The 16,647-nt window shown below is 50.6% G+C and overlaps 1 protein-coding gene across 1 annotated transcript in view; it reads left to right on the forward strand.

The window, feature by feature from the left end:
* HS3ST4 (heparan sulfate-glucosamine 3-sulfotransferase 4) overlaps positions 1-7,910 on the forward strand; it is a 65,538-nt gene extending 57,628 nt beyond the window's left edge. Inside the window, exon 2 of the mRNA XM_040575041.1 lies at positions 3,643-7,910. Within this exon, the coding sequence (XP_040430975.1) occupies positions 3,643-4,279 (637 nt within the window). The 3' untranslated portion in view covers positions 4,280-7,910. The remainder of the gene's footprint in view (positions 1-3,642) is intronic.
* The last annotated feature ends 8,737 nt before the right edge of the window (positions 7,911-16,647 follow it).

Raw genomic sequence — 16,647 nt, forward strand, 5'->3', positions numbered from 1 at the left:
ACATATTGATTTTGGTAATTAATGGTTCAATAGAAATCTGTTCTGGGAACGCCCTGGGCAAAGTCACAGGGTTGGAAGAGCCTTTATTCCCTGGTTCCAGTTTCTCACTCCTCTGCCCTGTTTGCCGAGGCTGCTCACGGCTCCTGGCACAGCCACAGCCACCCAGTCCTGCATGGTTTGGCTGCCACAGCTCCTTGCAGACTCCTTGCAGGCCAGTTAGCCCACGCTGTGTTACCAAGAGGAGAACTGCCTAAGGGGTTCCTCCATTTGCCTCAGTAGCCCAAGGGCCAACAGGGACTGCCCTCAGCACTGTAGTGACATGAAGCTGTGCTGTGCAGTGCCAGAGAAAATGACCACATTCACCTCTTCTCCTGACACCAGTGCTGCTGGTGCCAGAGACCTCGAGCAGGCCCAGCACGTGCCCTGCCTTTGGCCCTGTCTGGCAGCAGCAGCGCGCGGACCGACAGGCACAGGTCACTGCTTCAGGAACAAGGGGTAAAGATGAGTGTTTGGAAATCTTTCTTATTTGGTCTAGCCTATTGACTGTGGTGGTATCCAGAACTTCTTGTTGCCTTCATCAGTTCAATTACTGAATTACCAGTGCTTCAATTTTCAGCAATAGATAAGAAATATTTAAGTAGCCAAAGCAAACATTTGCCTTATCTTACAATCCAAGAAAACTACACGGAAGGATAAAAATGAAATATCTATGGCATTACCAGTGCAACCGGCAGTTTCACACCTGCATGAGCATTTCCTCTTCTCTGAGGATCAGGACTGGTGCAAAACTTGACGTGAGGCCATGGTAAAGTGCAGGCACTTCAGACATCAAAGTGAACAACCTTGCTGCAGGATCTGCGCACAACAGGCATCGAGCAGCTCTGTTAGCTCAGCACTGCTCGCCCAACTCCCCCCATTAGACAGAAGCAGCCTGCATTCCTTGGGCACCGTGGGGCCTCCAGCAGCACCCTCGGATTAGAGAGCACAGAGCAGCTCCTCAGCCACCCCTGTAAGAGCGGGGCTGGGTCAGACATGGGCAGGAGCACCGTGGCCACTGCCGCTCGCCACGCTGCGTCAGCTGGTGTCTCGCCGGGCATCGCTCGCTGGCAGCAGAGCAGTGCAGCAGAGGGTGGTAATGACAGAAAGAAACGAGGTCCCTGGAGCTGAGTGCCTTTGGGGGAAAGTCCTGACCTGCAGGGCAACTCTGGTAATAGGGAAATGGAGCCATTGCTCACAAGTGCTTGCTGGCCTGCTCTTCAGTGCTGTTTCCTTGAGTAGGTTTTAAGATGGCCCAGCTTGCTGTGTCAGCTGCTGGTTCAGGCTCGGGCTCGGGCCCCACTGGCGTGCGCAGTGACACTGCTGAGCATGGGCGCCCCATGAGCACGGCCTTCGTCCTCGCAGGAGGCGGATCGCTGCCTCCGCAGCTGGGCCCAGTGAGAGCGGCCGCATGGAGCAGTGCTGCCCGTGGCTTCAGCTCTGCAGGCGGGCACCCTGTTTGTGCAGCAGTCAGCCCCTGACCATGGTGTGGGCCTTGGTGTGATGCGCACAGCTGTAAAAGGTGCTCCCTTCCTACAGGGCTGTTAAATCTGGGTGCTGGATCCCCCACAGGAAAGCCACTCTGTAATTCTGCAGCATCTACAGTCCCCTACCGCTTGCTTCCCTCTTAATCTGTTCAGGCTTTTCTTAAAGGAAAAATACCTCAAGATGCATTGTTCTTGGCTAATCCCTGCTCCTAGCAAACCGCTGCTCCTCAGGCAAGGCAGGGGCGAAGCACAGAACCCCTCTGGGCAGGCTGGCAGCAGTCAGGACTGCAGACACAGGCAGCTATGCGCCGGGCACAGCGGCAGAGGGGACGAGCTGCTGGCAGCCCCGGAACCTCCTCCTCCTGTCCTGTCCGGAGACTCCCACTGCCTCCTGCAGCGCCTCACAAAACAAGCCCAGTTGGATGGATTACACTGGCAGTAAATACACAAATAATGGAGAGGTTTGAAGCAACCAGTAGCATTTAGCAGTCACAAATACAAGGCACAGTGACAGGCAAATCTAGCTGGGCCTTGTCTGACAGGCACTTTTGCTTGCAGACTTCAGCTGTGTAATTCCATGAAATGACTGCTTCCGAGTGCTCTGCTGTTTGACGTCAGCATTGCTGTGGTCGCTGGTGCCCAAGATGCTCTCACAGAACCATTTCCAGCCATTCACTTTGTTTCCTCAGCATATGTTTGAACTAAAAATAGTGAGAATGCGAAGGGATAATCCTGCAAGACCCGGAGCACCTCCCTCCGTTCCGCTGCCGCAGACCCCGCTGAATGCCGCAGGCGCTGCAGGGTCGCGCAGCCCACGGCAGGAGCAGGCAGCATCCCCCCATCCTGCTGCATCTCTGGCCCAGCAGCCCCACAAGGAACCGGGCATGCAGGACAAATTAGCAAACAACAGGTTAAACAAACTATACTTTGTGTGGGAGTGCATATGCACAAGTATTTGAAAAGCTTTAGATAAAAATATTGTTAGAACGCACTTAAAAAGCAGTCAATACTGTGCCTGTAAAGCCTTTAAACACACACACTGCGGTATCGAACACTTGCACAGCACAGCAAGCGCTCCCAGACATGGGTGTACGTGCGGGTGCTGCGGCTGCCGCCCCATAGCCTGGCGCTTTACCCAAGCCCCATGCGCTTGGTGCAGAGGGCAGCCGTGCCGCGATCTGCGGGGTGCTGTGCCAGGCTGCCATGTGGGATGGGGCTTGGCCACCGGGAGCCCTCGCTGCTCGCTGCTGCAGCACATGCCGTGGGCCGGCCTTACTGCTGCTCTGCCCACCAGCCTCATTGGCACCCGGCAGCTCATGAGGCTCGAAAGAGGCTATAGTGCACTTGGAGGGGACATCTTTTAATACCTTCCAGCTTGCTATGATAATCTTCAACTGGGGGCAGCTGGGACAAGCATTTACCTCTTCATTTTCTTAGATATAAATGCTATCTTGCTGGATTTTCATTTTACAATATGGTAATATGCTATCCAGGAAAGTCTTGCTACATGCTAATTTATCCAGTAGGCAAATTCCTTTTGGCTAATAAAAGTGCTTGCACAGGAAGCTCAAAACCCAGCAGCAATTAATTATTGACAGAGCATGTGAATTAGAGATAAAAGAAAAGTCATTCTTTCTCACACACAAGATAGTAAATAAATTTAATTATTGTACTAGAAGCAGGGGATCTTATTCTGTATTAAGTTTTATTAGCTGAGACATTTAAAAGCATGTCATCATAACAAAAAGGTCTTGTGTAATCCTAACTGCACCACTCCGGTACAAGGCTCTGAAGTGAATAGACTTAATTGAGCAAATGGAAGCAGATGGCTTGCTGAACAGACAGGTATTGTACAGGTTTATTGTCAATTAACTTTTGTCTACATTTGCCTATGGCGAATTGAGTATATAATGTGTTACCAAGGCTAATTTAATACTTCAGGTGCCCACCATGTCCGGGGGCTGAGGAGAAACAAAACCACAAGTGCTTTGGTCCCTGGGGCCTGCAGCGTCCCTCCTCCTGAATGTCCTGCCGATACCTGCACGGGGCAGCAGGGGACCCCAGGTGTCTGCCTGTGCCCGGCTGCTGCTTAACCACTTCTCCCTCTGCTTCTGTGCAGGAACGTGATGCCCAAGACCCTGGATGGGCAGATCACCATGGAGAAGACCCCCAGCTATTTTGTGACCAACGAGGCCCCCAGGCGCATTCACTCCATGGCCAAGGACACGAAGCTGATCGTGGTAGTGAGGAACCCGGTCACCCGCGCCATCTCGGACTACACGCAGACACTCTCCAAAAAGCCAGAGATCCCCACCTTTGAGGTGCTGGCCTTCAAGAACCGGACCCTGGGGCTGATCGATGCCTCCTGGAGTGCCATCCGCATTGGCATCTACGCACTGCACCTGGAGAACTGGCTCCAGTACTTTCCTCTGTCCCAGATCCTTTTTGTCAGTGGCGAGAGGCTCATCACTGACCCAGCTGGGGAGATGGCCAAGGTCCAGGATTTTTTAGGCCTCAAGAGGATTGTGACAGAGAAACACTTTTATTTTAATAAAACCAAGGGGTTTCCCTGTCTAAAGAAGCCCGAGGACAGTAGTGCTCCCCGGTGCTTGGGCAAGTCCAAGGGTCGAACTCACCCCAAAATAGACCCTGACGTCATCCACAGACTGCGGAAGTTTTACAAACCATTCAATGTCATGTTTTACCAAATGACAGGCCAAGATTTCAACTGGGAGCAGGAAGAAAGTGATAAGTAGAACCAAGAAATCAGGAAAAAAGCTCTTCTGTTTTGAGATGTGAATCATCATTAGAGACCCAAAACTCACACAGGGCTAAAGGCTCAGTCTCGTAAGCGCAAGAGTCTTGCGTGGTTAAGGTTGCAGCCAGAGGTGAACAGCATTTCCAGTTCTGAAACGTTAGTGACACATCACCTCCAGGTTGCATTTAGGCCTGGGCTCTCCCCTCCTGAGGGATCAGGGAGTGGGTGGGAGGAGGAGAAGGTGGAGGGAGCAAAGCTCCTTGAGGTGATGGGATGCTTCGTGTCCACGTTCTGCTGCTGGCGTGTTCCTCGCAGCCAGGCAGGCGGGACCAGCACGTCCTGCTGCCACTTGCTGAGCGTGAAGGTGGCGTACAAAATCCAGCAGCAACAAGACAAACCAATAGATTCAATTTCTCCTGCCCTGGCTTAAAGTTTTGGTCAAGCAGCAGCATGAGATCTGGTAAATTCAGGATGTGCATTCACATGCACGCTGGTATTTGTGTGGGGAAGGAATAAAGCCAGTTATGCTGCAAAGGAACTATGTACAGAAACTTCATTTGCACCAGATGTTCCAATTACTTGTTGCACTAAAACTAGTATTTACCAAGTGCCACAAAATCTTGGGCCCGATTCTCCTCTCACTGAAGGCTGTAACTCCACTGACAGAAGAGAATTGTTCTGATTTATGGGGATGCTCAGTAAGATCAGAATCAGGGCCTTCTCCCAGCCCCTGTCCTTCTCTGCCAAACCACATCCTGAGGCCATTCACAGAGCGCCTGCTGGCCAGGCTGTGGGCACCGTGCGGTGTCCCGGCCAGTGGTTTGGTGCTCCCAATGGGATCCCAGGCTGTCACTGCAGGCCACAGGTGTTGGGGACGGCTTTGTCATCACAGCAGAGGTCTGGCCATCAGGGCCCAGGGACTGCGGTACTTTTGCACCTTGCACATCAGATCCCTGCTGCTTGCTGCTGACAATGGGATTTGCATAATCCTGAAGCAGCCTTCATCTCTACTTCAGAATCTGTTACAAAAAAGCAATTAATTCCCAGGGTGAGCACTGCTCTGCACAACATATGTGTGTTTTCTAATGGAAATGACCGAGTCATATGCTCAACCAAATTTGCAAGTCCTGGTAGAAACCATAAAATAAACCCGTATCACAATTGAATCCTCCGGCAACGTGATGCAAGCTGCATGCCGGGAACAGTGGAGAGCAAGACAACAGCACTTCGAAGCAGCCACTGTTTTCCATGTCCATTATTGAGAAAAAAAAAAAAAAAAACAGAGAGGGAACAAAAGAAAAACTGTAGAGCTACCATTGTGGAAATGTTCCCTTTGCACGGGCGATTACTAAGGCCACTCAAATATTGCTGGCTACTCTCTTTTAACAAGTGGCCGTAGGACAAGCGTGGCTGTTGTGCGTCTCCCACTGCCTCACAGATGCTGGGTCCCTGGCTGTTCGACAGCAGCAGAGATGCAGTATGAGGTTGCTTTAGGAGGACCAAGACTCAATTTTGATTAAGGTGGGAAGAAAACCCTATTGATCCAACTAACCAAATGAAATTATTGTTACATTAGGTAACGAGCTGAACCTGCTTTGGGTTTCACGCTCTGTCACGTGGTTCATTACACTATAAAGTGGTGCTGGTGCCTTGGACTGGGTGAAGAAAGAGTTGAATTGAATTTGAAAATTTACACTGTGGCCTGTTCTGGAGGGGCATCACAAAACTCCCTGCTAAATTGATATCAGTTCCTATCACCCCGATTAAATTTTAAAACAGCTCCTGACATAACTTTTTTTTTTACAGATCCTCAAATTCCCAGATTGTTACATGAAAATTGGAAGTATGTAATAGGAATAACTTTATGGTATTTCACATGATATTAAGATACCATATAATCTCCTAAGCGAAAGCTGCTGTAATACAATTTGCTGCAAGCTGACCGGTGAATTCAGCAGGAGGACTAGGGCTTCATTTTGAGGCCCAGCAGCCAGAGATTTCCTCTCTTCCTGCTGCGCTGCAGCCCTGAAGCCAGGGCGGGTTCAGGCTGATGGCGTGAGCGGAGTCTTTCAGCAGCTCTGGTGGCCCAGGGCCCAGCTGGGCTGGTGGTCCTTGCTGCTGCTGGAGGCTGCCGTGGACCGTGGTCCCGCTCACGGCATCGGCTGTACAGGTTGGTGGCTGTTCATAACCGCGGCTGCTAGTGGCTAATGGCACGGCACCGCGCATCTCCCCCGTGGCCAAAGCTTGGACTCTCTTCAGCCCCATCCGCAGCATCATCTGGAGCAAGGTCTCTGAGTAAGGTCTTTTTGAGTTTGTGCGAGCCCCTGGGAACACTGAACCCAACCCACCAGGTTTCCTGCACATCCCGGCCCTTGCTCTGCTCTAGGCATTGTGCCGTGGCCCCGTGGCTCCAGGGCAGCTCAGACTGGCTTCTTCCAGGAACAGGCTTCTGGCCCCTGATTGCCACCAAGCCGCCATCACACTTATCATGCCTGTTGCTGGAGGGAAAGGAGATCCGAAAATGTGTGTTTGCCTGAGAATTACAACCCAATGAAGCACCCAGTTAGGGAACTCAGCCGGCTTGTGGCTGGGCCAGCGAGGAGCTTCCATTTTGCACTCGGATGAAGGACAATCACCCCCATAACTTGGTGAGTTTTCCAGAGCTGCGAGAAGCCCCAGCACAGGGCACAGCTGAGCTCTGCATCCTTTCCCTGACGCAGCGAGGGCTCACCAAGGGAAGTGGGGCAGGGAGCGGGTGGCGCTGCAATGAACCATGCCCCACCATCCTGCCCCTGTTCTGGATCCTCATTCTTTTTGCCATATATGCAGAGGTTTATTTTTTATATCGCTGCAATCTCAAGCTTGGGCAGAGATGCTAAGCAGCCAGGGGCAGCCCCGCTCCCTGCATGTGAGCAGCTGGAATTACAAGTGGCACAGGGAGGGCTCCTTGGGGTGTGGGGTTTTGTTCTGTTTTCTGAGACATAACCCCACCTGTGGCCCTTGTCTGCCACGTGAGGGGCTGTGTCTGCATTGCTAATGCAGCACTTTGACAGAGGAATTATTTTCTATCTGGCCAGAGAGTGGCCTGCCAAAAGAGAGAGTCAGGTTAATAATACTTTTTTTTTTTTTTTTCAACTATTCAAATGTCAGCATTACAATACGCAGGAAATTGAATTTTGTATTTGATTTCAATTAGCAAAGCATAAATTATATTTAATTTTATACACAGACTGGGTGATTCATTGTTCTGGAAAAGCTGGTACTTTATGGTTCAGAGACTGAAAACGGAGAGTTAGTCTTTTCTGAAACCCCACTGCTGTGCTGTCGCCTCCTCCCAAATACGTCTCTGTCTGTCTGTGTCATTCTGTACCTGAACAATATGAACATCTTGAACCACACACTTGAACCCACAACTCTAAACAATAAAACGTTGTAGCAGCTGCATTTCTCTGCTCCGTCCCTCCTTGGCCCCGCAGCAGCACAAGCCCAGTGCAGGTGGCAGAGCCCAGGGGGATGCCAGCCATGACCCCCACCCCCAGGGATGTGGATCCCTGATGCCAAATGGGCCATGGGAAAGGCACCATGGAGTGCCAGGGTCAGGCCAGGCACGGTGCCAGCCACTGCTCTCTCACTGCTGTATGGGACAGCTGGGAGGGGAGATGGCCCCAAAGTGCGCTGCCTCAGCTAGGGACAGCAGGATGTGTCCCGGGGGGTGGGGGTGGGGGGGCAGCCCTACTCGCTGGCCTCGCAGCTCGGGGGTCATTGCCAAGGTCACAAGGAACAGATGCCCCAGCAGTGCCTGGAAAGTTCTGCTCACCACTGCTTAAGGATAAATCAGTTTATAATAAAGTCAGAGAGAGGGCTGGCTGCCAGGCAAATAAATTAGGAGGAAAATTTTTTTATCTTATTTTGTGTGCACAATTTCCTGTTAGCTTGCAAAAAGCTATTTGACAGCATGGTCTTATTGTGTCATCTGATAAAAGCACTGAAAAACTTTTATCAACAAAATTAGGAAGTAGTGAACTATAAAATTGCTAATTATTTTCTAGTAAATTTACTTTTAAATAACTTTAGACACCAATTACAGGCACCATTAAGCACCATTAACACTGGGTATATTTACCAAACAACGATGGAATACTTATTATTCAAATCGAGATCATTTTGGTGCAGATTTTGATGTTTGGAAGGCAGTCCCATCTTACCAGATGTCTAAAAAGTCATCAGTAGATCAATTACACCTCAAGTATAGCCAGATTCCTAATATCTGAACTGTGGGTCCATAAAACCCGACCCTCAAAACAAACACCTGCTTGCCCGCGGGCGGCAATCCCAAGCAGGCGGCTCCACGCCTCGGCACGGGCCCAGGAGCCACCCACTGCTCCTCTCCACAAGCCCTGAGAAAGTGAGTCCAGTCCTACACTTCCCCGAGGGAGAGGCTCCTGGGAGACCTACATAGCTCTGCAAAGTGTTTGGATGCTTCCCGCCACCCTCCTTGAGCACGTGCTACAAAACAGCCTGCTGCAGGGTGCCCTGCATGCTGGCATCCCAGCGCCCCAAAGCCCGCACCGGACGAGCTCTGCACTGGGCTGAGTGCAGGCGTGCCTCTTAATTGGACGTTGCCAGGAGGCTGTCAGAAAGCTGGCTGCAAAGCTGCTACCTGATCCCACTTCCCTGCTGTTATCTTTGACATCCTCATTATTTATTAACTGCCCTGTACCCAACAGGCTGCCACTGATGCAGAGATGCTCTTATTATGCAGGTTCGATATTCTGCCTGCCTTCCAAGGTCACATCCTCCAGGATGTCTTGCAAACCAGATTGAAGAGGTACCAGCAAAGATGCAACATGTTCTGTATATGTCGGTGCCAGGTTTCAAACAGAGCCCTTTGAATAAGGATAACATACAAGATGATGATATAAGACCCTGTTGCTTACTGCTTGACTCTATCCTGTGTGTAGCACTGAGGTTTCTGCACTTACATCAGCAACCAGACAAAATCAGAGCATCAGGCAAGCACTCCACCCTTTAGCTTTCACGTACTGGAACAGAGCTTTTCTCTAATAACCGAGCCTGGGAAGAGAGCAATGCAAGGGCTATTTTGATGGCCCGGTTGCAAGCCAGAAATGACCCGTTATAACTTTGCCGGCATGAATAAACTGCTTTTTCCAGCCCCCTGCCCTGTGCCGCTGCCTGCTTGGCACGGCTGCCAGGTGCCTGTAACCTCTGCACCTGTGCAGCACAGCAGGTCTGGCACGAAGGCATCCCGGCACCCTCTGCCAACAGGGGGTCACTCCCCAGTTCTTCCAGGCAGACACATCAAAGTAAACTGATGCTCTCATTTCCCCAGCTTTCACAGTGCTTTCTGCTTGTCTTTTTTCCCCTTTTTGCTGACCTCAGAAACTATCCCCCTATGAGACACTCACTGAAAAAAAAAAAAATCTGATTAGAAAATTCTTGCTGTCTTTTAAGAAGCTCTTCCAACTTCAGGTAACCTGAGGATCATTTCACTGTTGCTTTAAAACACTAACAGGAATATTTGTGTAGTTTTAGGTGCAACACAAAGTCTAATAGCCAAATAGATCTGAGCATTCCCCATAGGCACCTTGTACAGAGATAGAGGCTGCCAGATCAGAAGGCTTCTCCACATAAAGGTTTACCTACAAATTAACAGAAATTTCTGCTGTAACCTGGTGATGCACTAGGATGGTGGAGGAGAAAGATACTGGGGCATTGTAGCATAACACAGCTAGAGCAAAATGCAAATGTGACTGCAGGCCCACCCTGGGACAAGGTTTCCATCAGCGATGAAGACTTTGCAGATGGGCTTCTGGCACCAGCAAAACTTTGCTGTGAACGTTTGGTCACCAAGCAAACTGAACTCAAAGAGCAGCAGTTGCAAGCATGGATGCAGTTAAGACCTCTGAGGGAACAGGCAGCCTTTGCACAAAGAATCCCCCGACAGCCACTACCCCTGTGCTGGGCCTGGCAGCAGGGCTGGAGGGGGTGCCATGCGCCACCCCCAAGGACCAGGAACTGAACAGAACACAGATCCTTCAACACAACGCTTTGTGACTGAAGTTATTACGTGCAGAGAGATATATGGGACTGTGAAGGACAGAATTAATATAGTAAGTAATCCTCTCCCTTTAGCAATAGCTTTCTGCATGAGATAATGGTTTAATGTCCAACTTTTTCTAGCATACACATTTCCTCATAACAAACACTTATATGATATGCAGCTATTTATGTTTCAAGGCAAAAAGCATGGAGTGTAATGGACTCCACTCTGACTATTTGTCCGTAAAAAAATTTCACTGCTTCATGGGAAACAAGGAAAAACATTTTACTTAGAGACTTTTTTTCTATTAAATCCATTCTTTGCCATTCTTCTTGGTTCTGCATGAGAAGGGACGTCTGCGGAACTCTCTAGCCTCTTCTGCATGTGGGGTTTCTGTGCTTCCCAGGACATTGCAGTCGGCCTAGAGGTCCCAACCCAATCCTGAGCCCAGCCAGTGAGCCGTGCTCTGCCAGCATGGTGGGTTTTCCTGATGAAGGGTTTTCCTGACGGAGGGTTTTCCTGACAGTGGGTTTTCCTGACGATGGGTTTTCCAGACACTTTCAAAGTAGGCATGTGGTATTAGCTTCCAGGAAACAATTACAGGAGCTGTCATATAGCTGCTATATGCAGTTGCATCCATTTCAGATTTACCGCTGTCACGGAGCATAATGAATCCTATAACACTAAGCCACAACAGGCATTACAAGCTGTGTGAGAGACCCCAAGGCGGTGATGGAGTGCTCCTGGGCCCTGGGCCGAGGCAGCCGCAGACGCTCCCTTGGGTCAGTGCATCTTGGGTCCTGGGGGCTCCTCGACTCCAGCCCCCTGGGGCCCTGCACGAGGCTGGCAGCACTACAGACCGTGCCGACAACCCTGCTGCACCCCCAATTAGGAATCTCTCAGCTCTACTACTCACTTTTCCTCCCACAATATTAATATCCAGAGTAGCAGGGGACAGAGATTTGTACTTTACAGGGACTTGTCTCCATGGGTGTTGCTTTCCATACTGCTGTAAGGCAGATCCTACAAATATCAACGTTGTACAGAAGAAATGAGCTTTTCTGTGATGGTAACACTGCTCAAAAGCACTGATCCAGATAACAAGAGAGATGTCTGTGTAATGAAGGCAAGCAACACATCTGGCAATTTTCCACCCAATGGACAGAGATAAACAGTTATAAATATACCCCCATTAATAAGGTAAGCATCCTTCAAAGCCTTCAAAGCAGGGCTCGTGGGGCCAGCCGCGCAGCGAGCACGCAGGGGCTCTGGCTGGGAGCCCCAGCAGCAGGTACCACAGAGCGGTCAGGCCTGCCTCCCAGCACCGACAGAGGCAAAGCCAAGCATGGCAGTGGCAGCAGGAGTCATTTCCCAGAGCATACAAGGTGCTGCAAAGCCGTACATGCACGGGGCTGCACCTCCAGGGTGGTTCCCATGGCCCCTGCGAGGGCCTCAGCTCAGCTCTGCGCCCCCGCTGCCCGCAGAAGCTGCCGGCCCAGCCCCGGCAGGGGACGGTGCTGGCTGTGACCGTCCCTGCCCATGTCCTCCACCATCCCCAGCCGGGCTGGTCCCTCCCTGAGGACTGTGCTCAGCCCCCAGCCTCGCTGCACCTCCAGGACCTTGCACGGTCCAGGCAGCAGGGGCTTGACTCTGGTTTAATGAGGAAACGCTAATGGGTGATTTTCACTTTTATCTCAGAAATCTATCCTCAGAATAAGTAAGTTGCAGCTAATGAAAGGAGCAAGGAATATGCAGGGCACTGAGGGTGACCATGCTCCCCTCTTGAAGGATTTCGTCTGAGCAGAATAAGCAGCTAAGAGCAAGTCCTCTGAGAAATTCATTTTTTGGGGGGGAATCTTTCCATTCATAGAATCATAGAATTATAGAACCATAGAATCACAGAATCATAGAATCACAGAATCATATAACCATAGAATAGTTTGGGTTGGAAGGAACTTTAAAGATCATCTAATTCCACCCCCACTGCTATGAGGGGGTCACCTTCCACTAGACCAGGTTGCTCAAAGCCCCATCCAACCTGGCCTTACCAGGTTCACATGACAATTCCTTTGATGCCAGTCCCTCTGAGAAATACCAAGAGTCATACCAAATAATGGACTCACAGCTCCATGCTCATGGTGCTCGTGATCGCTTTAGGAGCACAGGTCTTCTGGAGCTTTAGATTTATGTGCTTGTGCAGAGGATGTCTTCGGATGTAGTGTACTGCTTTCTCCCCTTCCTCCTCTGCCCAACTGCACCTTTCTTTCCTCAGCTCCTTAAGTTCCTGGTCTGATTGCAGCTGTCAAATCCTTTCTGCTAAAGCTTTTTTCTTCCTGTTTTTGAAGCAGTCTCTTCCATCCACTCTTCTCAGCTGTACCCAGTGATAGCAAATGCTCCTGCTGCGGGGCTTTGCTGCTTTGTGCTCTGGAAAGCCCCATCAGTCATTTTGGTAGTGCTCTCAGGTGATATCTGCAGTTCTCTTTGGATTCTCTTGGCAAGCATCGAACAGTCTGGGTCCAGATAGACCTGTGTGCAATGGAAGTGTCGGCTTGTAGCCCAGCAGAGATGGAGCAGGAGGAAGAGGCTGCATGGCTGGAAGGCAGCAGAGAGCAGTGCCCCAGGGTGGTGCTCACACACTGCTGTGTTTGAGTGCACTGCCACCATTGACACACACCGTTATCTCCTCTCACATTAAGGGCTGCTTTATCCCTGATAAATCACAGAGCAGACCAAGCAGGCAAGATTCGGGGCTGGTTTTCATTTTAGATGTGAGTGCACTTTACACATGTACTTTAGGAGAAGCAGATTGTGCACTAGCTTTTAAAGCTTCCTGGAGAGGGACACGTCTGTCACCCCTGTGACCTTTTGCATGTGGCTACCACTCTGGTGAGACAGGGAGAGGACAGAGGTGATGCTCGCAGCCCATGGTGCCTGGCTTCTGTTTTCCTGGCCATTTACACTATGGGTTTCTTCCAGGTCACAAAAAAAAAAAAAAATGCTATTGTCACATTTCAGGATCACCAGGCACATCTCTGCTGCTGAAGCCTTCCCGGTGCCACTGAGGAATCCTGCTCTGTCTCTGGGGACAGCTGCTTGGATTTAGCCCACACAGCACCTACAGTTTCTTTCATATTCGCATTTTTGTTAAGTGTTTAATAAGTTTGTGTAACTTTTTGTTAAGCAGCAAGCAAATGTTTTCCAGGGGAAGCTAATTCAAGCACATCCTCTTTGTGTAGGTTTGATGTTATGGAACAGTGAGTCTGTTGAATTAATTAGCATACTGCACTTCACTTACTCAGCTAATCTGCATATTTTGCTCCTCGGCTGAGGGAAGCCTCCAGGTGCTGCTGGATGCTCGCTGCAGTCACAGCTCCAGCCCTGAGGCAGGTGGGCATGCACACACATGGCAGGTGTGTCACCAGCTGCCCCATGCCCACGGGTTTTGCAGGTGCCCTGAGCTGCCTGACCCCCCTTCTTGATTCAAACCATGGTAAGTGGGACCACTGAGAAGCAGCAATGCATTCTGCCAGAATTTGTGTTTGTTTGCTCCCCATCCTGTGCCCAAACCAGGGGCTGCCCAGCAACTGGACAATGCCAGCCCTCATCCCCCCTCCACCCTGCCTGCCATGGGGAAGAAAGAGCAGAGCTGCCCCATAGCTCCCTCCTAGGGTGTGCTCAGAAGAAAACACACACACACACATACGCTTCTGGGATCCTGGCATTTTTTCATCTTGGCACAAAATTCTCCCAGAGATGATTATTTGAAAGATGAGTCACCAAATACAATAGCAAAGACACATCCTTGACTTACTGGCAGAGAAGAGAGATGTGACCAGCATTAAGTCTCCATGCAATGTCTCCATCACACAGTGTCTGGCGTTTATTCTAAACAGCTCTCAGTCTTCAGCAGAATTGTTTTTTCACATCAGAAATCCAGCTACTTTTCCATCTGAAATGTTCCTTAATGAAAGGAAAAGCAGTCTGCTTGTGCGTGGATGCAAAAATCATTATATTTTAGCTCTCTATACAGCATACTGCTCTATGCTTGTACAAACACACATGCACACATGGAGATGCACATTAGGCTCTGCACTGAGGTTATGCTCTGAGATGGGGCATAAATGCAGCTGTCTTCTGGGGGGCAGGTGGGTTACTCCGTTTTTTGGAATTTTCTCTGTCATTCAATTTCCCCTGACACTTTAATAGAAGAGTCAAACGTGAGCTCTGTGCCTTCTCTGCGGGCACAAACCCCCATGGGCAGGGCCAGGCACGATGCACAGCACCTGTTCGGCAGCGCTGGCACTGTGTGGGACGGGTTGGTCACAGCATGGGTGGCCCAAGCGGAGAAGCCTCCCAGGCTCGGCTGGCTGCCAGCACCGGCCGTGCCATGTGCCCCCCTGGCCTGCTGTCCCGAGAGGCCATCCGACTGGGCCACCCGGTGTCCTGCAGAGAGCAGCTGCTCCCAGAGCTGCCAGCCTTTCCAGGGAGAGCGCCAGGCAGTCTGTCCCTGTCGCTGCCTTCAAATCCCCGCACCTCGTCCAGGAAGCGTGTGGCTGACTGAAGGGCCCTGCTCTTGGACCTAGGAGCCAAACAGCAAGCTCCCAGGGCTGGGCCGGTGTCGCTGTCAAGGGTCTGGCTGGGAGTGGGCCTTGTGATAGCATAAGGGGATGTAAAGCAAAGGAGAGCCTGTTTTGCATTCTCTAGCCCCAGGACACGCGTCTGGGGTGTGTGTGTGTGGTTGTGGGGGTGTGTGTGGTGCTCAGCTCACAGTCTTCTTTGCAGACAGCAGCTGTGGCAGAGGCACAGCACTCTCCAGGCAGTGGTCTGGTTTCTGTACTGCTCCTGGAAACCTGCGAGTGCCATGAAGAGGTATTGCTGTCTTCTAGCCTATTCCAATTCAACAGTATGCTCTGACCTTGATGATGTTGGTTTAAATAGGATATGAAATGCAAATATAGCCTAAGCTGAACAATTCTGGCACCCAGCAGAGAGACTGAAGGGTGGAACACTTCCCAGAAGGGTCAGCAAGAGCAGGAAAAATTATATAGAGCAAATAAACAGAATAAAAGGCTTCTCTATTTTCCTGGTGCACAGGGCTGCAGCTCCAACAGACTGCAGGAGCCTGCATTGCTCTGGGCTTACACTCAGGGGCAAACTGCTGATCAGGAAAAAAAGAAGGAGCTAAGGGCAAGGAGAAAAGTTGCTTTTAAATTTCTGTAAGCCAGGAGGATGTCGCCCTCATCCTGCCCCTCAGCTGCTCCTACATCATCCGTCACCCCACCCCACAGCCAGGGCAGCCACCCCAGCAATTTCCCTGGGATCTGGGGCCAGACCTTAGGAGAAGGTTTAATGTGCTGCCGGGCTGCGGAGGGTGAATTGTTCCCTGACCTGTAGCTAAGACACCCTGCAGGGGAGGGCCGCCTCCATTTAACCAGCCTCCCCATTGCTATGGAGGAGCTGCTGTCACCAGCCTTGTCTGAAGCTGAATGCCACAGGCCTTGGACACCACGAGACATTTGAACACACCAGATTTAACAGGTATAAATGCCTATTTTCAAATCAAGGTGGGATTTGCATATTGTCAGTAATTTTCTAGGGAAGCCATCCAGAAAGTTAACCCTAGCTTCACACCTGCCAGGAGAGCAGCTCACTGGTGGGCCAGGGGGGCAGAGCCCTGCTTGTTCAGACCCTGCAGTGCCGGAGGGACCTCGTTGCAGGCTCCCGCATGGCGCCAGGGGCACCGGACGGACCTGTGGAGGGTGTTGCTGGCCAGGGTGAGTTTGTCTCCCTTCTCCTTCATGCTGTTAAGGAGCCCCTACTCCTGTCTGTGCTGCAAGCAGCTCAGAGATTAAATTCAGCTCAGACTAGGACCAACTTCCCACCTTGGGGAGATGCCAGCACCATGGGGGCAGCCCTGTGCCTCCTGGGGAGAGGCCGGTGGTGCACAAGGGTTGGGTCCGTGGAGCAGCCTCACTTAGGCATCTGCAGAGCCATCGTGACTTTATTAAAAATTTAGAACAAAAATTACAACATTCACCGAGGAAGAATCGCTTTCCTACCAATTACAGTTAATGGGGTAAAATTAATGTACCAATTAATATGGCTGCTTCTAAACTCAGTCTAATATGTTAAATACTGTTCCTGCCTCTGTAAATGCAGCAAAATAAAGTGATGATCAGGATGGGAGCTAATAAAGTTTTGCTTCTCTGTACTTAAAGTATTTGGCATCACTGACTTAAGGCACAGGAAAAAGGAGATTATTTAACATTTTAAGGTTTGTAAGACCCATAAATCATTTCATACAT

Source organism: Cygnus olor, chromosome 15 (genome assembly GCF_009769625.2).
Source record: "Cygnus olor isolate bCygOlo1 chromosome 15, bCygOlo1.pri.v2, whole genome shotgun sequence".
Lineage (NCBI taxonomy): Eukaryota > Metazoa > Chordata > Aves > Anseriformes > Anatidae > Cygnus > Cygnus olor.